Genomic DNA, 25,149 nt, shown 5'->3' with positions numbered 1-25,149 from the left:
CTGGTGGCTGTTATTTTTGCTCATACACCATTGTGACAGCCCTGAGCTGAAATCCAAGTGAAATCTGTATTTGCACTACAACTTTCAGTGTACCAATGAATAAAACATATTTCCGTTTTCTTTCATTTATGAAGATATCTCCTATTTTGTAACAAGTGTTACCAAACCCTCCCATACAAATAAGATATCGAACACTTTTGCGGCACAAGTCACTGATGAGAATAAGCATTGAAGATCTGGATGACAGACACTTAAAGTACTAAACAATTTCTTTATGGCTTACCTGCCTTTTACAATGCCAATTATGAACTGGAAAACCAAAGCAGTAGGTGCTACTCTAGGCACTGATGCAAACAAAGGCCTCTGCCCCAAACTGCTTACTAGGAAAGCACAAGACTAACAAGAAACTCCTGGTACTGAGGGAAAGATAGGAAAGCAGAGGAAACAGCAATATCAGTGGAACAGTCAATGGTCTCTAAATACCAGCCACGTTTATTAATTACAAATTATACTGTGAATGTGCTATTTTTAGGACCAAATGGTGAAAGTTGCCTAAGGCAATGAATACCTAATTTCTGCAGAAGCTCTGTATCCAAATCAAGTTTTCTAGATAATTTTGCATACATCAGTTGAATTTCTAGGTAAAACAGAATTATTTTTGAACCTACATAAATGCACAAACTATGATTCACTTCACTCTTTAGAAAACAAAGTGATTATTATTATTTTTTTTAAATTCAATGCAAAAAAAAGTATCTGCATTACCTCCCCAAAGTAAGAAAGCTGAAATGAACTTGAAAGTTCTAGTTAATGAAGCATTTTCTATGTAAAGCTTGATCCGCTGTGGTGACTTGCCAAAGATGGCACAGACCTCTCAGATCAGCAAAAATCAAATCAGCATTTTTAGTCTCAAGGGCCTTCTGTTGTGAAAATGGGAAAAATACATTGACACTCAGGTACAGTTACTCCACTGCTTTCTCTGCTATCATACGTCTGCTTTGGATGACTACAAGAACAGTGACAAGCTTAGCATAAAGACAAGAAAATCAAGAGTCAGAAAAACTAAATAATTAGAAAAAAAAATCTAATGCAAAACTAAACGCAACAAAAGCAACTGCATATCATCAATAAAGGTAATTTTATTCATGTTCTTAGCATTGATTAATTATGGCACATGTGGTTTAGGAAAACATTTTAAGAAAACCCTTTAAGAATCTTGAAGTAAATTATCTATAGAAGTAAGATGATGTAATAGTGATACCACTAGACTGGAAACCTGGAAGGACTGCTGCTGACTACTACTCATTTTCAATGTGTTAAAAGTCACCTTGTATTTCTTAGTGAGTGTAGTAGCTTTTACCTATGTCTTAGCAATGCAATGCACAGATTCATTCTTAACTGTGACACGCTTTTAGATGGTCCCATAAAATGTGCTTTGAAAGTCTGGGTTCAAAACACTACTGGACTGCAGTGACCAACATTGTTTTATGGCCACCTCCTTTATGGCAAACACTGACCTCATTATTTAATTTCCCATTGCTTAAATTCTCTGGCAATGGAGATAATACCTGCTTGCTTTCTCTCTGCTTCTATACTTTTGTACAACACTAGACTTCTGTACATCATTACATTGGAGGTTGGAAGGACCAAAGGACTACAAGAATATGCGTTGCAAAGATACATATATAACAGCATCATTCAGCCAGAGCTTCAACTGTGTTAAAGTGGATCCCTGTTCTATTTTGGACTCCTGATAAAGGTGAGAAAAATCAATACTATCATCAAACAAGCATTCTTAATCTCTTCAAGCTAACACCACTTAAATTTATTCAAATTTACATATCACAAATATTAGGCATGTTTAACTGCTATCCAGTTTGGCTTATGTTGATGTTTTCCAGTCAGACCACAGATGTCAAACACCAAAATAACTTTAGCTGTCAGAAATTGGGATGCAAGGCAGACGGAATAAGAGATTATACAAGAATACTATTTTTGCAATACAGAGAAGGATTAAGGGCTACATAGTAATATAAATGTACTAATAATACCAAGAACAAAGGAGGGAGAATAAAGGTAAACTTGGATTTTTGGCACTGCTGTTAAATTTGAATAAACTTCAAGAATCTAACTCAGTGAACAGTGACCCCAACAGTGAAGGAGGCACGTGGGATGAGGCAGAAAGAAACTTCAAGTAGCAGAGTGGCATAAAGGTGTCCCCTTGGTCTCAAACTATTAATTAGCAACTAGCAAAGCTGTACCACAGATTCACTGCTCCAGCGTTCCTCCTCCAGAGGTTGCTGCTAGTCTGCCTCATTATCATCTGGATAGAAAACAACACTCTTTCCTGGGAGTTCTCTGAAACAGTCTTATTGATTAAGTTCCCACAGCGTTAAATCATTCTGCAGCTTTCACTCCATTCTGGCTACCTTCCCACCCCTGAATAATAAAAGCTTTGGTGGATTTACGGGGGTGGTGCAGTAGATGAAGAGCCTTTGATAAACACCATTGCATAATATGGTTTCTATTTATGCAATGTCCTTAGCTTCAGAACATTTCACATGCCAGGACAGTATTTAAAAAAGCAAAATTAAACTACAATGACTTTGTTCTTGCTTGTACACTGTTTCTGCTACCCTTAGGAATCTCTTCCAAACACATCCAAATGTGTCCTTTCCTGGTTGTAATAAACTTGAAATAGTGAGTTAAAAAACCCTAGTAAGGCAGTGATGGCTCCTTTCTCGTCATCCTTCAAGATGGTGTTACCCAACAACTTCAAAATACATTTTGTGTTATTTTTTTCACAGGCATACATTTGGGATATGCAAATCTATGTAACACAATTACAAAAATAACTGAATTACCTTTCATTGTGAAAGAACCTATCCAGAATCATGGATCCTTACGTCCCTTGAACAACAAGGTTTAGGTTTAGATTAAAGGTTTAGGCTTATGATTACTATATGGCTTTGTTATTTTCGAACTGGAGCTAACTAGGGATTTTTCTTTTTTAACAGATCATGCATTAAGGAGACACTAAGTGTTAGGTTTCCTTAGAGGACCCAGGCAAGGGCAGACGCAACTTACCCAAATTCACCCTGAGTTATCCTGAGGGGAAGCGGGCCGACAAAGAAGACTCAGGAGAGATGTTCTGAAAGTGTAAAACTAATGATTATTATCCAGAAAAAAAGGGCAAAATAACTGAAACCAGCACTTAAGAGAAGGCTAAGACAGCATATGCTAGAAAGGAAGAAAGAGGAAAATGAGGCTGTACTTGTTTTTTTTGTCAACATAACCAAGTGATAAAGTTCAGCTGATATGGATTTTCAGTTGAAAACAGAATGTCTCTCATTCAAGAAAAACAAACAAACAAACCAACCCCCAAACTCCCCCCCCCCCAAAAAAAAAAACAAGCAAAACAACAAAACAAAACTCACCCAGCATAATGTCTGTTAGAATATCCAATCACTATGGTGCTTTAAAAATCCTACAAGAGGAATTCTTGCTATGCATATAAATATTTTCATAAGTAAAACATTAATAAGACTTTATTAAGTCAAAATGCACTATTTTGAATTCAAATCTACACTTGTGAGATGCAAATTTCACAAATCTGTGTATTCAGATGGACTAGAGTTACAAGATTTTTACTTTATCATATTGCTGATCAGCTTTTGTTCTGCCCATGGCTTCACATCATATGATTTCTAGTACTTTACTGTCAGCAGCAAGTAGATTGACTCCCTCCAGATAAACAGCACAGCATCCTTTCTCCTTCCTACAGCCACTTTTAAACAAGCTAGATGTTGTCATAAATGCACCTCTTAGGCATGTTCAGCTGAGGGAGGTCAGTGCCTGCTGTTCATCCAGCAGAGCCAGGCCTGTAGTGCTAGGTGTGCTGTCAGGAGCAGGCAGCAGGACCTGAGCCTGCAGCACGGACAGTGTTCTTCCTCTTTGCCAGCCAAAGGGATACTTTTACTTTCTGCATTTCTTTCTACCTGGATATACCACTGAATCATTACTGAGAAGAAACATTCTCAGAAAAAGAGGAAAATTGGAGATACTTTAACCTACCAGGCATTTACACTTTGATTCATCAGGTATCACTGCAGGAAAGAAATTAAACTGCACTGAAATGAGTTCAGTATGAAAAGCGTAAATCTCTGATCAACAATATGCACTAAACACAATAAAATCTGTGGCAGGAACATATAAGCTATTTCTAATATCTCATCTTATTCCCACTACAAATAATTACACTTTGCTACCTCATGATATCAACAGGTTTACTTTGATTATTTATTTGATATTACCCTAACCCTGCCCCCTCCAAAAAAAACAACAGAACAACAAAACATTCTTGTACTGTGACCACATCATAAGTTATTAAATTTTAACCAGGACATATAGATTTACATCTTGTTTCCATTTCATGTTGTTTGTGAAGAGCAGATTTTCTTATCCATCTTTATAGAAAGTGCTTATTCCACAGAAGTTCCCCCAATGTCAAACCAAATGCTCACAGAGTAAATTACTAAATAGAATTAATGAAAGCAGAACTTTTGCATTAGTTTATGCAGTTAGCTTTAAAAGGAAAACAAATAAAAAACAACCCAGAAGTATGTTCTGTACTTCCTGGTACTAAATGTATCTATGCATTCCTCTAGCATTTACAAAAATTTGTTGAAAATTATTCACTGGAAATATTTGAAATGTTTTAAGTCACTTGTTAGCTACCAAAGCATATTCACACTCAGCCCTTTGCAAATTCTTCTTTGTTTTATGAAGTAATGTTACTGGGAAGACAGTTCTCAAAGCTACAGCTGTATCAGTGATGAAATATTTTCTTGATGAGTATGTCTTTTTTCACTTTGAGACATGCTCTCAAAAACTCAGTCTCTGGATCAGAAACTATGATTCATTATGGATTTGTCCTGGGACTTACAATAAGGTTCAGCAGAAAGTTCTATAGCCCAAGCTAGACGTTTCAGTGGAAGGCAATTACAATTTTTAGTAGAAGATAGAATTTACCAGGGGACCATCTAATAATTAAGACATGAAAAAGTGCCATAAGGAAAAGATATAGTTTCCAGAATTCTGTTCTAAGAATAAACATGAAACTGAAATGTTTCTGTTACTCTGCAGGACTGAACATAATATTTACAATATTTGTCCATTACATTTTCTTAAATAACATTTTCCTAGTTCTCAAATAAATAAAACAAGAAATGGAGAAACCCATTTTCAAACAGCAAGTACAGGATGATATTTATCCCTTCTGATTTTATCCATCTAAAAGTTAAATATTTAGTGTAAGATAAGTTTCCAAGACCTGCTGAGCAGGCAGTGAAGAAAAACATGCCAGTGTTTAAAGAGCCAATGCTACAGTTTGTATACTGTCTGTGGAATATGACTAGGATCTGTTACCAAACAGCTAGCTGCTCATTCTTTATCTCTTTCTCTTCTGGAGGAGTTACATGAGCAAAGACATTTTTGGTTTGGATTTTTTTTTTTTATTTGTTTGCTTTATTTAAATTTTGATCTGCTTTTCCATTGAAATCAGTGAGACAGATTGTCCTCTCAACATGCCTCTTTCTCCATTGCCTGGTAAAATGCTTAAATCTGTGTAAGCCACTTAAAGAGTTATTTTAAGTAACTAAAATGTAGTGAATTTGACTCACTGATAGGTTCCAAAAGGCAGCAGTTTCTTTACCAACATTTCAATTCATCGAATATATCAAATTGACAATATGTGATGCTGGTTTTAGAAGATGCCAGAAAGAATAGCTCTTGGCCAAATGTAATAGTATCTTTAATAATGACCTTTTTAGAAAGTTAAGCTATCAGAACACAGTGAGATCAAGAGGACTGTAAAAAGTGAGTTCAGTGTGACTGACGCAAAGGACCACCTAGCTGAATGGTCACAGTCAGCAAAATGTACAGTTATAAATACAGCTGTTCCTACGTTCTAATGCAAGGAAATATGTAATTGGGAGAAAAATCCCAAACATTTTTTATTGAAAAGCACCATTATGGGAAATGATAAATATCTATCTCAGTATCATTTCTTCATGCAATGTTGTGGCACTAACAGTTAAAAAATACTCATATACCACAAAACAGAAGCAAGAAAGAGACTCTCCATATTTTGGTGAGACCACTCTTGTAACACTTACTGACATCGCAAAGAATGTGTGAAGTAGAAAACTTAGAAGAGAGCTACATAAATGATGCAAGGTTATATATATATATATTGAAAAAAAAAAAAAAAGGCCAAAAATCTGGGACCAAAGGTGCTCTAAGGAGCTTATCAAAAGGAAGGTCAAAAGTGTGGGTATCTAAATTTGAACAAAATACATCAGAGAAACAGCTCAAAACATACTTTATAAATACTTTGAAGGACACTTTTTTTTATGCACAGGGAATGGAAATGAATTCTTCAAGTGTGAGCAGGCAGGCCAGACTTGAAAAGTTAAGGAAAACTATCAATCCTATGATGCATGTGCCCTAATGTGGGAATCTAAAACTGTAACTAAGTTTAGGTTCTCTTTAAAGCTAATGGAAAGAATCAAGAATCTTCAGAGGTCAATCTGTCTCATCCTAAGCAGAAGCCTGAAATTACATGGAATGCATCTGCTCATACCTGTTTCTCTCCTTTCACTAGAATAGGAGCAGAAACGACTAGTTCAGACTGAGGTGTCTGATTTCTATGTCCAAAATTAGGTGACATGTAACCCAGCCTGTATTACTTTTTAGAGCCAGACTGTCTTCAGGATTTGAAGTATTATCACCAGCAAACTGATAATCTGTATTTTTCTTTCTCCTGGGGAGGAAAGCTTATCCCCTTGCCTGGGTATGAGAGCGTAGAGAGAAAGAAAGAGGGAATCTGTCAGTAGCTTAGGGCAGTAGTGCATAATCACTAGATTTTTCATTTCAGCTTTCAACTTGAAATTACAGATCTAAGTTCCATTTATGACTACTATGACTGTACTGAGATTAGCATTTACCATATCACTTTCTACAGCTGGTATCAGTGAAAATATTTATGCACACAGTGAGAGAAGAAAAGTATCTGCCAAAACCTGTGGGTGCCACTAAAAACATTTCTTTCAAATCTGTGTTTTTGTATAGCGCAACAGCACAATGGTACTCTTGGTAGTAATTATATTTAGAGCAAATTAGGCACTGTAAGTAGAACACAGCATCAGACATGACACCTTAGTGGAGAGAGATGTTGACTTTCTAATGAAGCCCCCCTGTAACAGATGCAGCTGTAAAGTCTAGTCTTAACTTTAAGGTCTCCTTAGATTTTCAATAAACAGATAGAGTGCAGAAAATAAAACCAAATAAAATATGAACACGTAGAGCTCCCCTAGGCTTAACCTAAGGATGACAAACCAGTTTAAACACTACGATGGCAGGAGTCCCTCTTAGATACTTTGGAGATGGTGGGGTGCTACCAGAGCCAGACAACTAAAACTCAGTTGGATTGTGAAGTCTGGGCCAGGTCTTCTCAATATAATTTGCTGAACAAACTGTTCCTTCTTACCAACATTTGGCAGAGAATACTTTGGGGGGGTTTAATTGCCATTGCTACAAGCTATAGAAAGGTTTGTGTGATGGTGATGGAATGCTGACCTCACTGAAGAAAGACCGGTTTTACCTTAGTTAATGAATAATAGTCACCATTTTCTGTAATTGTTCACCCCCTTTACTGTCACAAATGGTCTTATGATAATAATCATAGTATATAATCTGACGCAAGTGCTCTTAAAGAAATTTCTAGTAAAGGGCTGCAGCCTCTGTGGGAGGTAACTGTTGGAATTATCTTAAACCACTACCTGTCTTCCACTACAATAGAAAAGGCCTTTAATCGAAATAATCCTTTTTCAAATGAGCAACTTTTTTTTCCCTCTGCAATTCACTCATCTTAAAAAGAGCACTATAGCTTTTGTGCATAACTTAATTCATTCTTCAAGACAAGTACAAAATTTGTCACTGACATTTAGCGCCAGCCGTAGGCAATGGATAAAATGAACTAGTTAGCAATTTAACCTGTAAAAAAAAACAGAGTGGGATGAACAATTTTCTGCCATCAAAGCAAATGGCTAACATTTAGCAAGATTTTATTTTTATTTTTCAGCCCATCCCATCCTCAAGAAGAAAGAAGTCAGGCTAACATTTTTTCTGGGTCCTAAATCTTCCTCTCAGCCTATTTCTTTAATGGTTTAAAGTAAATGACTATCCAGAGGATAATTAGGCACTGTGCTGTCGCATCGTGTCAGGTCACAGCTGGATTTAGTCAGCATTAACCTTTGGGGAGAATTGGAATATCAGTATCATTTAAAATTAAAGACGTGTAAGCAGGCATTTCTGGAGATGTTAGAAAAGTAATTGTCTGTAAATTGTTTGACCTTGAGATTTAATTGCATGCACAACACATATTCTAGCAAGAACCCTGGACTGTGTTCATTCTCTTTCACCTCCCTACCTCTCACTTTGCAGAACTCATTAAGCTACCTGTGGATTTTTCTGTAAAATATTAAAGATTGTTTTATACCAAGAACAAAAGCTTTTAAGCAAGACCTCTTGCAAACAAAACTGTTAAATTGCTGTACTATAGACCTCACCTATTTGAATTTCAGTCCTTTTATATACTTAGAAATGTTTACGTTTGTATATACATAGAAAACACTTCTTTTAAAGAGCTATGCTTAATTTTTATACCTTCTTTTTTTCAGTAACAAGTTTGCATATTATGCCTTATTCCCTTTTTCCCTAATGAGACAGCTTATGTTTTCAAAGTCCCTCAAGCTAGGCAAATCTCTCCACTGCTTCCACTGTTAATAATGAAACTTCGTAATTATACAAATCCAAGGTGGCCAATCAGCTTCTCGGGCTGAGCCTTCGGGTACCTCATGCATTATTTATGCTGCACTTGGGCCTGGAACTCACTTGCTTATATTAGAAGACTAATTAATATTTAATCACACATAGAGAGGGCGCACAAAGCTGTGTTAGTCCCCAAAAGAAGTGCAAATAAGAGTGTACACAGGTGCTTGTTTGCTTGAGTGTGTGCATGCTCTATAATATGCACACTCAGACACACTGATCAGAAATACTCCCCTCAGATTGGGAACAAGGCAAGCCTTTGAAGATGCTAACATGTGCTGCTAAAGACATACATAGCTTTTATCCTAACTGCAAAACATTTTTCTCAAGCGATGCTGAAACCAGTTAAGACTCTCCATGAAAACGTTCAGGAATGACTTTTTACCTGTCTACAGACATACTTCCTATACGCTTGGGGCTAGACTATTCATACTGGCACTAAGTCATCAGCTTAAAGCAGTTCTTGTTTCTATTACAATCCATGAGAGAAAATAGTAATATTTCCAAGTACCCTCTCTTTTGGGTATAACCATCTCTTCCCTGGCATGGGAACGCTGGATAATCACAGCCGCCAACTTGTATGGACAAGAAAGGTCTTGAAACAACTGTAGTTATAGTGATGATGATAATTTAAGTTGCAGAAGATGCCACTTGTTACTTCATTTTTTCCATGTAAAACTTCATCTCAGTTGATGCTGAATTAATTCCATTCTTACCTACCATCGTGCCTCTACCTGCAAAATCCTCAGTTGTCTTGCTTCCTTTCTGTTTACACAGACCATGACAGATCACACTACAGTATGAAACCTTTTTCATGGGAAGGGAGACCCATATCTGGAAAACTCTCTGAATAAACAATTCAAAGCAGTGAGAAAATGATGTTTTATTAAATTCCACTTAGCACAATGTAGTTTAATATTAAACAAAATGTTTCATCACATTGATACTACTATTATTTCAACCAATATTTCCAAAGAAGCCATTAACTTTTCTGAGTTACTATCCTCTCGGACCATTGCAATCTCTACCCACCATTGTGCTATAGCTTCTAAGGCAGACAATTAAGGACTTCATTCGAACTTCCTTTCTAAAACATTGTTTTCATTTGTATTTTCACTAGCTTTGTCTCCCCATAAACAGTAGTAAATAGGACTTACAGCCTTAATTCCAGCATCTGCCATTAAAATATTACTGAAGCATTAATACGGACTCAAAATGCTTGATCTTATCAATAAATAAAATGGCTGTGATAACCACAGCTGGAAAAAAAGCAAGCCAAAAGAAATCAAAACAAAACAACAGAAAACAAAAATCAAAACCAAAACAACAGCAACAACAAAAAAGCAAAACAAACAAAAACAAACAAACAAACAAACAAACAAAAACAACCCACAAGAAAATTTGGTGGTCAGGAGAAAAAAATTAGAAAGAAAAACAGTGAGGACTCTGAAGGTCACCTGGAGTTCTGTGTCCAGACCTAGGTGTCACAGTACAAGAGGGGTGGTGCTACTGGACAAAGTCCAGTGAAGGCCCACTAAGATGATTAAAGGACTGATGCATTTCTCCTATGAGGAAAGTCTGAGAGAGATGGGACTGTTGTGTAGCTTAGAGCAGAGAAGACTCAGGGGGAATCTTAATGTGTACAAGGTGCAAGGGTATGGAAAAGAGGGCGCCAGGCTCTTTTCAGTGGTGCCTAGTGGCAGCACCAGAGGCAATGGGCACAAACTGAAACACAGGAGGGTCCCTCTGAACATCGTAAACATCAGGAATCACTTTTTTTTACTGTGAAGGTGTCCAAGGCCTGGCACAACTCACCCGGAGAGGCTGTGGATTCCATTCTTGGAGATATTCAAAACTACCTGGACAAGATTCTGGACAACTACCTCTGGGTGGCCCTGCTTGAGCTGTGGAGGTTGGACCAGACGACCTTCAGGGGGCCCTTCCAACTTCAACCATGCTGTGAGTCTGTGGCAAGTTTTAAGAAATTGTCCAAGACAAAATGTAGAACTTCTGTCTAATATTTGGCACTTCATTTTTTTCTATATTTTCTTTTTAATTTATAAATTTTACTTTTAAAATTAAAAAGCAAGAAGTTTTCACATTAGAAGAAATACTGATTTTTGCTTTGCTGGGATATTTTATTTTGAAGACAATGCTGTGCAAAGTTCCTACTCTTCTTCCAACTTAGTTTTGGTTGAAACTATTCTTTCAACATGAATCAAAGATAGAAATATTTTTAGTTACTTCACAAATTCATGTGAATAAAATTTGTTGAAATAACATCGCATAGTTCTGGTAATATTGATCCAGGTTCAGAAACTCGGTGAAACTTTAAAGTGGTAAGGAATCTTTACAGTCTTGAATGAAGTGTGCTACACAAATAAAAAGTATTGTTATTGTTAAACAATCTAGTGAAACTAGAAAACATTATAACAATTGTTCAAGTGAAGAAATCCATCCTTCTTCTTCTACTCTTACTTCTCTCTTAAATTCCAGATTCCAGAGCGTAAATTTGTCATTACATCAACTTGTAAAGTAAAACAGCCTAACAGTGCAACCTCAAAACTAAGCTAGATCTCAGTGGTGAAAATACTTCTTGTAAAACAAAAGATGTAGGAAACTGTATGACTTCAAATGCCAGATATCAAAGTTCTTAAAATCAAACTGCTTTTAAGAAACTGTGGACTGCATCTTAAGGCATCGCTTGTACTCACTACAGAGAACCTTACATGGTAAATTGATAGAAATAATTAAGTTGGGCCACTGTGCACTCCATACCGTTCCATGTATGCAATATATATATACATGATATATTGACATCAGTTTGCTAAACACCTCTGGCAAAGACTGAAAAAATAGACATGCATATATTAGTTCAGTAATATGTTTTAAATTAAACCAAAATCGAAATCATCTTGATTTTTTTTTTTCCCCTTTCATGGACAGAAATAGTGAAAGAATAAAATGTATGCCAGGAACCCTTTACCGCACATCTGGCAAATTTATGGGGTTTTGCATCCATTTTCCAGGACTACAGTCCCAGAGGTGCATGAAATGAGAAGAAACATTTGTTGTAGTTCCAGGGAGAGTTTGCAATTTCATAATCTTATTTAAAATACTTTCATTTTAAAAAATCGAACACTTGCAGCCATGTTTACACTATTCCCTTACAATGAGATGCATGCAGAATTTGAAATATGTTTAATTCACTAATAAGAACTAAATGAATCACGCTGATTTTCTTTTCTTCATTCACCTTTTTTTTTGCATTGTAATTACTATTTTAACATCGGACTAAGTAAGTCTAAGGACAGATAGAGCACTGACTAATATCAACAACTGCAGGGGTAAAAGAATTTCCTTTTTTTTCCAAAAGTCATCAAAACGTGGGTTATTTTTGCAATATTGTGCAACAAATATTTTCCAATATTGTGGTTGTTTGCTAAACTTATCATTATGCCACCACCTTCAAAGAATAAACTTGATTAGGTTACCTAAGACATGTCTACCAAACAGGACAACAGAGATGGAAAAAAAAAAATTAAAATTAAAAAACATCATCTAGCATTACTATTTTCCATATTCCATTCCAGTTTCAATATAGGATTGTAATATTAACTGTATTCTCTAATGGTCTGGTCAGCCTACCATTAAATTATTAAAATAAAGATGAGGGACCTGATTCTCAGCTGGCATACATCAGTATAGTTTCATTGGTTTAAATATGGCCATAACAATTTTCATCTCCTGCGAATCATACCCATCCTTTCAATCAGAACAATTAAATTATTAGTTTCCTAGTATATTAACATAAATTGGTAATAACTCATAATTCTCTGCTTTTTTGTAAAGCCCTTTTCAAGCATAGGAACATTCACCTGGTAGATGAGTGAATACATAAGGTGTTGTCACATACACAACTGAATAGTGTTACATAGCACAGCCAAAATCACGGAAAAGATGTAGGTTCTTTCTGAATCTACAACTCACAATGCTCAAGAAATTCAAGAGAACTTTTAGCTGAGATTAAAAGAACAGATGTTGCTGGTTTACGGTAGTACAAAATAATAATAATGCAACAAATGGTCTAAGATGGTATTAATTTTATGCCATAAAAAGACTAACGTACCTGTCTTTGAAAGAAAACACCACTCCAGAGGCAGAATGAGAAAAATACCATTTTTTAACCAAAACAAAAAGAGGATGAAATAGCAACTGCCATACTAAAGAAAACATCAGTTATAATATTACATATGTAAACAAATGAAAACAAGTGAAAGCTCGTACTGTAGTTATGTTTTGTTAAAAATATCGCCAGTGTTTTCAACTCATCAAGTATTCACCAGCTGCGTTAACAAACTCAGCGCCACCTAAGGGGTGCTTTTTCCCAGTCATTACTACTTTCAGGTTTCAGTGTGAAGCAGGGATTTTAACTCTCTTTGTCACAAGGGGAACACTTTCTGCACTCTCAGGTAGCTTCAGGGCATGGCAGAGTCAAGAGTAACAAAAGTATCTGTGGCAATTCCATAAACCACTCCCTTCTAAAGAAGTTCCCAGATTTTCTTGGATATCAGTCGAAGGCAAAGAAATTAACTCCGCCAATAATCAAAACCCATAGCACACTCCCCCCCCCCCCCTTTTTTTTTCCTATTTAAAAGTCTTGGTCTACTGCTTTGTTTTGTGTAACAACCTTATGCCACATAGGGAAAAAATATATTTTAAATAGTAATTTCAATAAAAGTGGTTTTTTTTTCCAGATAAATAAAAGTGGCAGAATATATATATATATATATATATATATAAAATAAAATCACACAGGGACAAATGCTCATCCCAGAATGCTCTGCATTCCATAGTTTCTTATATTTTGTGTACTTCAGCTTTTAAAGGTACAATAATATTGAAGAGATTTATCACAAAATATGAATAATAAATACACTCAGAAACATCAAGTTATACCTGCTCTGGTTACAGCTTGAAAAATTTCTTAAGAAGCTTAATAAAGAAAATACAGACTTTGGAAAGCGTAAGTTATCATGAAATCGCTACAAATTTTGCTGGACTGAAAAAGGAAATTAAAAAAGAGGAGAACAAAATAGACAATGAAAGACAAAAAGGAAGAAAAAGAGAGAGAAAAAATGAAAGAGAGAATATTAAACTAACTTTACTCACAGTCAAAATGTCATTCACCATTCTTGGTTTTATTCCTAGAAAGTATCTGTATTAAACCCATTTTTATGAAAAGCGGGGTTCGCTGCCCAGCTTGACTTTACCTTCTAAATATATATATATATATGTAGACATACAATCAATTTTTGACTCCTGATCAGAATAATTCATTTCAAATCCTAATTTCATTCTTTTTTTTCTTTTTTAAATCCAGGACCTGTTAGGAGTTTCTATATAAATTTAGGAAGATCGAGAACTTCACTGCAGGTGTTCCCAGTGTGCATTATCAAGAATAAATTCTTAGACATAATTCTCAAACACCATGGACCTTTTATATAATACTTTTCAGAGTTTCGCTGATGAAAAATAAATACAGCTAGGAAACTTTGTTGTAAATTAGATTTGTAACATACTTGTATTTATACACTTGGATAAGTACGTATCACGGAGGTGTGTCACCAAATCACAGAATCATTAGAGTTGGAAGGGACCTCCGGAGATCGTCTAGCCCAGTCCCCAAAGCATACACTTATCTATATGTTATACTTATGTATGTGCTTGCATTTATCAAAATCTTCAAAACTGCTTCAGCAATTAAACAGGGTTTTTTCAGCAGTTAATACATCGGTAATATAACTGTAATTTATTGACAACTTGATTTCCGCCACTATCTACCTTTCCTAGCTTGAGGTTGAAATTCACCATTATGAAAAACTTTTACTAATCCAAATTAAGAAAATAAATAAAATCCATACACATAAAAACTTGATTTCTTTTGTCTGACTTCTGTGAAACTATTTAACACTTCCTGATCCCTTTCAAATCTCAGCTAAAAGAGCTGTTAAATGAAACTATCTCTGCAAAAGCCTTGTTTCTTTAAATGAACAGAGCACAAACCGATTTCAGGCATAACTTCCCCAGTGTTTCTTCACGTTTTTATATCTGCTATACAGAAGGAAAATGTCCAACAGGGTACAAGAAAACCCACTTGGGGAAGTTGGAAGTCTGAGATCAAATCTGCAATTTTTCACTGTTTTCCTATGCAGTTGAAGTACAACTGATATTTGCTACTTGGATACATTTGCATAGAAACATTTCTTACTCTGCACTCCCTTGAAAGTCAATGGGAAGGTTTCTGTTGACTGTACTGAGGTAAGGATGAGACATTATGCAGCCAAAAGAAGACATTGCTCTTGACAACACACAGTGTGCATGCACTCCCTTTTCAAGTTTTACTCTTTTACCATCTCCTTCCCTGTTGAGCCTAGAGAAATGCAATAGTCTGTATCTTCTCTACAACCTCTGCCTTAAACAGTGGGAAAGGAAATGAGAATGAAACTGAAGTGGCTCGAACTATATCCTCTATTCCTGCCACCTAGCAGTACTATAAAAGTCCTTTTCGCAGTATAGAGACAATACTCCTCTGCAGTTTACATTACAATAGTGATTAAAAAAAAAAAAGGAATTGAGCTGACTGAAAATACAACTGTATGAAAAAACCCTAACATATATTTTATTCTAATGTACACCTCTGATACAACTATTTTAATATCTGCTGTATTCTCTATCAACTACAAATGCAAACCTTAGAACCAAAGCAAGTATTTCTTTGCAAAATATTTTGTTTAGAACTGGTGAGACTCTCTTACACACTAGGCATAGCTTCACTGTATTTAATGAGTGTTTTAATTACAGAAACTTTCAGTCACTGTTTTGAAGTTTAAAAAAAATCATAACAGTTCAGTTTTAAAAGAATACTTTGCCTACACTGTTTCTATTGGTAACTGGTACAGAATGTGAAATGAAACGCTATTGCAATCATTGTCAAGAGTTGAACATTTTGGATTTTGTGTACTAAATGTCATTCAAGAGCTCCACTTTGAAGAAGTACATTCCAGTGTGATAAAAACCAGTAGCCTTTTTCACAGTTAAAATTTTCCTACTTTGTTGCCAAGTATCTGCATATTAATAAGTAATGACATTTATTGAGAGGAAGCACTCCAAAGTAACACACTTAACTCACTGTCTTTATTCACTGCATCATAGTAAAAATGTACACTTATGCCAAAGGGAAGTTATTCCTTTAAACTGCAACTCTAAATTGCAACTAACATGCTGAAGCAAGGATGTCACAGTTATAGATAATTACCATTTCTACAGGAGCCTGTTTCCTGTGGTGACAGTAGCATATTTAAAAGATAGCATTTTCAGTCTTTGATGCCACTTTTCTCATACAAAACTGTTTTCTTCACTAAGAGCCCCATTCAGTAGTCCAGCCTTATCCAATAAAGCACTTAAGCATATGCCTAGATCCTATTTATTTCAAAGGAACTTAGGCACATGATTATGATTATTATCCTGAAAAAGGATTGAACTTAAATATATGTTTCAAATGCTTTGTCATACAGGAACCTAAAATAGGAGCATAACTGCTAGCTGCAATACTACTAATACTCCTGACTACCCAGAAATTTTAGCGACAACAAGTTTTATCACGTTTTACAGGTTTATTTTTCCAAATAATATTTTAGTATTATCTTGTCTTATCACAAAGCTCATGCTGTAAGCTTATTACAAGCCAACAAAAACTTTGAAAAAATATTAAGCCTAAACATTTTTGAATCTTTAATACTTTACCAGTGCTCCTTGTGGCTTAAAGACCATAAGCCTTAAATACCACAGAAGCTTTTTTTTCATATTTGAAATGAGAATGGTAAGAAAGGTATCTGCTGCTTGTACAACACTTTAGAAATCAGAAATTCACAGAGAGGCCAGGAGAAAAGCCTTCCTGTATCTGCATTTCTCTTTCCATCTTTTGCTTTTTCTTATTAATAAACACTGTAATAAAAAAGGTGTTTTCCTGGATAAATATTACAAAACAAAGAATACAGTGTGGTTGGCTCTGTTATACTACCAAAATTTTTTTCCAGCAACCTAGCTGTAAGTAGTGCCCAGACTGTGCAGCAATCGAAACTGTCACCTATCCCCCCTTGTACAAAACACCTCTGTGCTTACCAAAACCTGAAGAAACCCTTTTTAGCAACCTGACACTGCAGTCAGCCTTTACAGGAATACTTAATATCTAACACCACAGTATTGTTTATTGGGGTTTTTAAATTAACATCCTCATTATAACAGTCTCTATCGATTTTAATATTTATACTCTAAGGTTGACACATCCGGAAGATTGTGTCACTGTTCTTGTAACAAAACTGGGTGCAGTTTTCCTCAGGGCTCTTCAGTGATTTTCATGACTAGGGTAGACCATACTGGCTGCTGAGGTATGTACAATGCCTCTTCTTCATAAGCTCGTTATGTTTTCCCTCTTAGGATAATTTCTTACAGCTAGAGCACAAAAATCAAAAATTTAGAAATATATTTTCCACTTCTCACTGGGCCACAGACTCCCCGTGATGATCTTGAACAAACTGTTTTACGTAGTCTACTTCTGCTTTTCATATCAGAAAAGCAGAGATAAAAGCAACAGGAGCATTGAAAGGCTTAATTCATTAAGATTGTCAAAGAACTTTCAGGTCAATGAATGAAGGCTGATACAGAATAACGTATTAAAAGTTTTCATAATTTATTTGTGATCTACATATCCAGTTTTACAGACCAGTAACTGTAACTGAGATATTAATATGTTTCCTCTAGTTAGGCTGTGCACCAGAGTACTAACACACACTTTAGGAACAACCTTCTTCTGATGGAAAGTTAAAGCTAAATGAAATATAAATACATACCTCATATTTATACCCACAAACACAGTACACATACAGAAAATAAGTACTGAGACACCTGTCCAAAGAAAGAAAAAGGTTATTCCCTGACTGTGTTACAAGGCCGTAATTCCTCAAAATCAATGACAGATGTAGAAATGCTCTGAAATAAAATGCCTGTAATTAACTAAAATAGTATCTTATATAAGACCCTTTGTTTTATATATGTCTTCATATTAACGCACTGTGCTTAAAGGAAAATAAAATAGCAGAGGAAGAAAAGACATAATTGTATTTTTAAAAACAAAATCTGCTTTATTCCAGTTGCATTTTTTTCCTTCTGATTTTTTCCTTTTAAAAATAAAAATTCCATTTTCCTGTCTGAATTCAAAATGATTGACTGGAGCACAATATTAAGTAATAAATAAAACAGTCCCAGTGCCTGAAAGACTCCTGAATAAAGAGAAAATTATTTTTGGATTTTCCTTCTGATCAGATATGAAATATTCTGAAACGCCACCTCTATAATTTGATAAAAAGCTTGATATCCCCAAATGAAAATAGGATTCAGCACTTTCATTTTTCTGTCTCTAAAGGAACCTCTAGGTAAACTGATTTTGAAAAAATGAAAATCTCAAGCATAAAGGTGGGAGTAATGAAGCAAGTTTAAATATGCGCTGACCTTTGAAATGAACTGCATTCCATGTTGTTTGGCCAAGAAGCTGGCTGTGTTGCTGTACCCATCAATTTCCACAGTATAAAAGATGTGGGTTTTGGAGCTGCCCTGCTCTCTGGTGGATGTCGATAGGCATCGCTGCAAATACACCAGTGCTGATAGCAACAGCCATATGTTCATTGCGCTGAAATATTAAAAAGAAATCCATAAGGAATAAAAGTGTAAGCATCTTCTTTTGTTGTTGCTGCTGTTGTTCACTGTAAGAATTTGCCCAGAGGTGACTGTATTTTATTTTCCCTTTCTTTGTTTAAAAAAAAACCCAGAATCCTACAGTCTTTTACTTAGTAGTAATATTAAACCAAAAAGAAGAAAGCAAAACAAAACATATTTTTATAAGAGTATTATGCTGTTTGACAGTATCTAAAAGCAATATAATGTTATATGATAATATTCATGCAGACTTAAAAATAAGAATGTACGCTATTTTGCTCCTTTAGTTATGTAATTATTTCCTTTTTCCACTCCTGCGTTATTACATAAGTTTCACTAATTTTAGTCAGTGATTTCCTAATCTCAAGCTGTTCACTAGACTTGAAGGTCAAATGACATTCTCTGAAAAACTTCAGTGTTTGATACCAAAATGGTAGATAGCTATGTGAATATACAGTAATTTGAATAATGACTACTAATCTAAATATCTGCATAGCTGTTCTAAGTCCTTCTGGAATATAATTTATCAAGTACCAGTTTAAAAGAAAGTCTTACGATCTAATCATATATTGCCTAGAAAGAATGAATTCTAGAAAGATGACAACATGAAGATTATATATGTGAGAAGTACCATGGGTATCTTAATTAGGCAATATTCATACCTGTATGAAAAAATCATTCCATACATGCTAACCCATAGCTCCTGTCTTTAAATATAGGACCGTAGCAAGTAAGAAAGGTATCCTGAGTGATATCCTGGCATTTCATCTGTGATGAAACAAGGGTATCTTTATAGTACATGTGCTATTAAATGCAAAAAGTAGTAGAAATCCAGCTAACTTTGCCACCTACATTCCTCTTCTTTTATGTACCTGTTAAGATCTGTATAATAACAGAATTTAAAAATAACTTTTAGATGGATGGGACAATATAGTTTTGCATGTTACAGGTGGTCATGTTCATTTATATGCTTGCAATATTTGCGCAATTATTATTCAAATAGTCTTTTAGAACAGCAGTTAGATATAAATTATCAGTGGGACCACACAAATATGTAAAAATAAACCATTGTATCAATCCAGTCTCTGAGGATATATACCTGTCTTTCCTAGGCAACATCTTTCAACTACATCCTTCTTGGAAGTCCAAGAATTAACACAAAGCTGCCAGTGCATGAATTCGACCCCCAGACCCAGCTCTTTTTAATATTAGGTGCAAATTAAAGTGCAACAGAAAAAAAATTATCTCATATCTTTTAGCCTATAATAATATAAACCTATGAACTTTAATAAACACTGCCAGACTGAAAAAATATACCTAAGGTATCTGCACAGTTAAAGATAAACATCAGATCTTGAATGAGATCCTACCACCTAGGTACTTCTGAAAAGGCCTAGTAAAGCCTATCTTATGGAGTCCTTACTAATCATGTTAAGAGTGTTTCTGGATGCTGACTGCTATCTGAAGCATAGACAGAGCCTCACAGAGGTGGGGGATTTTTTTTTAGCCAAACATATGCAGTCTAAATTTCTAAAGTTTTTCTTCAAATCTCAGTTAAATAAGTAGTAGGGTCACTACTGTTTTTCCACATCATGTTTGCTGGAACACCAAAGATTGAGGTTGTGGGAACTGCAATTTATTTCTATTAGCTTCCTAGCTAATCAATCAGATTACAGCCCCATGAAGAGAAGCACAGTAATAAATGGAAAAGAAGCTACGAAAATTACAGAAGTATCATCTTCTAGCTCTAAGGACAATGCATGAGGCTAAAGGTTATCTGCCTTGGTGTTTCTTCAGCTAATGCAGGTCTAGGTCTACTTTGTATGGGCTATTTACTTATATGGCGCTTGAGTCAGAAAAAGAAGACAGTGCAGCTCATCTACTTCTTGCCAATTCCAAGGCAATCTAGAGCCAATTTGATCTCCATAGCCAGCTTAGGGCAATGCTGACCTATATTTAGAGTAAGTGAAAGGCTGAGGCGTGTACAGAGGAATTGGGGCTGCAGAGAGTATTAAGAAAACAAAACAAACCAAACTGATAGCTTACACCCACCCTGTACAATTCAGACAGAATAAAACATTTTCAGAATAAAAGATCAAAATTGGTCTACCTAGAATGGCCCAGATCATATAAGCATTCTTTCAGGAAAAGAAAAACACAGGTTCACCACCCTGCAGAAGGTCTTAGGGTAGAGCACCATATTTTTCAGTAAGAGACTGATAACTCTGGTATTGGTAAATGTGGTTTTTACCTCTTCTCTGGTACTATATTCCTTAACATCCACTTTACAGCTTTACAAAACAAACTATTTTGCTAGTCATAAATTAGAGATCTGCAGAACTTAATTGTTTTTTCAAGCTGATAGGTTTGGCAAATTTGACCTGACCTGAATGGAACCACTCTACAAATCTTTTTTATTTTTTTTTCTTTGACTACCAATCAGTTTTCTGGGAAGAAAGGTAGAAAAAAATAGAGAAAAAAATTCTTCAGAAAATATAATGTAAACATCTCTGAGGGGCTTTCCTTATATACTAGTGGCTTATGCTAGCTGTTACTAGAAATGGGGGGGGGGGGGGAATGCACGGAGATTTATAGAGAAAGAATATAAAAGCAATAATCACTGATCACTGAAAGCCTCTGCTATTCCTATATAAATTAGGAAGCTTCCACCACCAATATAAAATTAGTCATACATGACATCAAGATGATACTTAAAAAAACATTTGATTAACAAATGAGAAAAAAACACCCTACAATTATTAACATTTTAGATGGTCATTTCTCAAAACAGGTGGTAATCCTGCAAATGTATATTTTCCACAGAAGAGTTAAATATTTAATAATTTTCCTTTCCAGGAAAAAAAAACACAATTGACTGGAGCACCTCCCATATGAAGATAGGCTGAGAAAGTTGGGGCTGTTCAGCCTGGAGAAGGCTGCATGGAGACCTCATAGCAGCCTTCCAGTATCTGAAGGGGTTCCTACAAGGATGCTGGAGAGGGGCTCTTCACTAGGGACTGTAGTGATAGGACAAGGGGTAATGGGTTAAAACTTAAACAGGGGAAGTTTAGATTGGATATAAGGAAGAAATTCTTTACTGTAAGGGTGGTGAGGCACTGGAACGGGTTGCCCAGGGACATTGTGAATGCTCCATCCCTGGCAGTGTTCAAGGCCAGGTTGGACAGAGCCTTGGGTGGCATGGTTTAGTGTGAGGTGTCCCTGCCCATGGCACGGGGTTTGGAAGTAGATGATCTTAAGTTCCTTTGCAACCCTAACTATTCTATGATTCTATGACTGGATTCTTGCTGTCTAAGAAATTAGAAATCCAGCCTAGGAAGTGGAGTTGGTAAATCCACTCAAACATACTTCTAAAAGCAAAGTCAAGAATTTAAAGAATATTTCATAGGTACAAGTAGTAACTGGACACCTTCACAATCATGGTGCTGAAGTAAATCGAAACAGGTGTCGTTTCATCCCAGTTATGAGCTTCTGAAAACAAAGTGGGTGGGGAAAATACACCAGTTTGTCTTTGCAAAACTTCTATCTACTTCTTTGTGGAAACCTTTGGGTCTCACCCATAATGTGGAATAGGGACTTAAATCCAGCGTGTGATGAAAATTTACTCAAACTTGGACAAGATAATAAGGCTTTGAAAAGTGCAGTCACAACAAGGTCAGGAGAGTCATGTAATAGCTGAAAACTGAAATCATTAAAGATTTCACCTGCACAAAGTAATTCCCATCCCAAGACTGATTCTATGTATCTCCCATAATGCAGTTTTTCTCTCTTTTCCAATCCATATATTGAGATAACAGAGAGACTGTCTCACCTATACTCTCCAAAGGCAGTGCTAACGGAAGGTAAATCGGACAGAGGAGGATCTGTGTGGCAGTAGAATGGGAGAACGGAAAACAAGGGTCTGCTCTTGAGCATGAATGAAACCGGTGATTTATGTTAGAGGCCTTGGATTGACTGATTAGGATGACTAGGACTGAGAACTAAGGGCCAAGGATGTGGGCCTATTGCTTGAAAGCAAAAGAGGGTACAAAAGAACCACAATACCACATGGTGAGAGACTTGAAATAAATGATTTGTACACCTGGACTCACAGGGACCTCAGCTGATCCGAACCTAGTTGGTTCTAGTGATAGAGAGTTTGAAAAGGTCCATCATTAGATTAAGAGATCTGACTGAAAAACAGAGTGCTGAGGACCAGCTGACTGCAGAGAAACAAATGCAGCAATGAACCACCAGCATGTAACTGAGACTTTCAGGGGAAAGAGACCCAGGGCAAGAACATTAGCTCTGAAAGAGGAATAGATGAGAAAGGACACACAACACTGAAAATCTTAACCAGCTTGTAAATAACAAAACACAAGACTCTAACCTTCAGACTAGCTCTTCTCCACAGTCTGGAACAAAATCCTAAATTCCAAATCTTGTTGTTCCACTGAAACTGGAAGACACAAAGGAATCCAGTGTCTTACTTCCAACTACTGAGACACAGGGATAGTTAAAGCCTAGTACTTCGAAGAGTGTGTGCTCCTTCCAACAGCAATGTCCTCTGCTGTGGATGTAAGTATTTCACCGCCATTTATGTCTCAATGAGGATATTAGCAAGTTACAAAGGATGACGTTTCTACTCATTTTGCTAAGAAAACTCTAATCATGCACACTACATATTACATTAGTAAAATATTATCAAATCCAACATTAAAAAACTTGCAAATTCAGACTACTGGTGTAAACTGTAAATAAAGAATGAAAGGTATATTTAGAGGCAGTTAAAGGCCTGACTGCATACAACACTTCTTCAGTATCTGCCTTTATTCAACTTTCACAGTAAATACAATATATCCTGAAGTGGGCTCTCAAAGCCTAGTAACTAGTGAAATCCATGACTAATGTTATATGAGGTGACAGATCCTATACAGGTCAGTACTTCAACTTGTCCTAATCTTCTCTTTCTTCAACAACAAATTCTGAAGAAAATGCTTTGGTTTCAACAGTAAGGATTAAGCTTTACTTACATATACTGTAAAACAACTTAATTTCAGAACACATGATTTCACCTAACTTACAAAGATAGAAGATTCATAATAATATTAAATTCTACAGGGAGAGTGAAAGTATGGATTTAAGTTTTTCCTCCTGGTGTGACAAGTACCGTAGTACTGTGCAACTGAAATTCCACATAATGAATGAAAACATAAAAATGTTTTAAAACAGGCATATGCAAGAACAGAATAAACTTATTTTTAATAACATGATATAATTAAGGCCAAATAAAAATGTAAATTAAATACACAATATCAATAAACCACACAATTTATTGTAGCCACCTCTCTCTAGGTAGTCAGTAGCTACTACAATACATAATGTTGGCAGGCTTTGTTCTTTTTTCAAATGCAGCTGACTGTGTACTCCAAGCTGCATACTTGTTTCATTAACTGAATCTAAAACAACAACCAAAAAACCCCTCAACAAACCCCAAAACAGGCAAAAACAAAAAAAGCCCACAACCAACCCAAAAAAAACTCTGATGTTATTTTGGTAGGATAGGAGTATGAGATACTATCATAAAAGAAAGAAAACAGAGTTTCTGTATTGATCAAAAGGTTAGAGGACTGATATTATGCTTATAACAGGTCTTTGCTCAGCTGACCAACTAGGACCAATGCTATCACAGCAATGTTTCTATTATTGTTTGTCACTTAATAATAGAAATTAAAAAATAAGGAGTATTTTTAAATACCACTGAATCTTTTACAGCATCAGTAGCAGATGAGCATCATGTTTTACAATTATTAGTCTTGAGAGTATTCTGGGTTTGTTGTATCAGAAATTTCAGTTTAAATTCTAAATATGAATCATAAATTCTCCAACAAATGAGTAGCTTCCTGAAGTAATTACACAATGCATGCTTACGCTTCTGAATTGTAATTTTACTACATAAGCCAATAAACACCAAAAAAAGACTAACGGTGCTTACAGTCACACGAAGAAAAATATTCAGATGTGAACCTAAATTTCTTAAGGTGGTTGAAGATATGTATGTTTCAATAATATTTAATAGTAAAAACCACTAATTACCTCCAGAAATATTTCCAACAAAAGTTAAGGAAAAAAATTACATGTGAAGCAGAAGCAGATTTCTACTTTTTGTTAGAAGTGTCTGTTGTTTTGTAAAACAATGAAATCTAACTAGGAAAAAAAAAAAAAGAAGAAGAAACACTGAGGGTGGACAGTTTTTTAATGAAAAAAATTGTCTTGCTTCTTGTAGATCCCCTTTAATTTTGGTGAGACATTCTTAGATTTTGAGGAAACAATGAAAAACAGCTGAATTATATGCACCACTTTTAGAATTACAAACAGTTTTCTTACAGGCTTTGTATCATATGCTGAACAAGCCAAGTTTTGCTCTGGTTTATGAAATGTGACAAGCCTATAGTTAAAGTTATCTATGCTGCAAGCTATTCATGT

At 35.6% G+C, this 25,149-nt stretch overlaps 1 protein-coding gene across 7 annotated transcripts in view; it reads right to left on the bottom strand.

The window, feature by feature from the left end:
- Nucleotides 1-25,149, bottom strand: part of LOC130599963 (uncharacterized) — a 205,551-nt gene that overhangs the window by 139,229 nt on the left and 41,173 nt on the right. For 5 of the 7 annotated variants that reach the window (XM_057410830.1, XM_057410829.1, XM_057410828.1 and 2 more), the window contains one exon: nt 18,463-18,640. The exons of the other annotated variants lie outside the window; for them this stretch is intronic. In XM_057410830.1, the coding sequence (XP_057266813.1) occupies nt 18,463-18,640 (178 nt within the window). The remainder of the gene's footprint in view (nt 1-18,462; nt 18,641-25,149) is intronic. 7 annotated transcript variants of the gene reach the window in all.

Source organism: Pezoporus wallicus, unplaced genomic scaffold (genome assembly GCF_028554395.1).
Source record: "Pezoporus wallicus isolate ANWC-B61680 ecotype Strahan unplaced genomic scaffold, APGP_CSIRO_Pwel_v1 contig_747, whole genome shotgun sequence".
Taxonomy (NCBI): Eukaryota; Metazoa; Chordata; class Aves; order Psittaciformes; family Psittacidae; genus Pezoporus; species Pezoporus wallicus.
The sequence above is the reverse complement of the archived record's forward strand: the minus strand, read 5'-3'. Positions and strand labels throughout refer to the sequence as shown.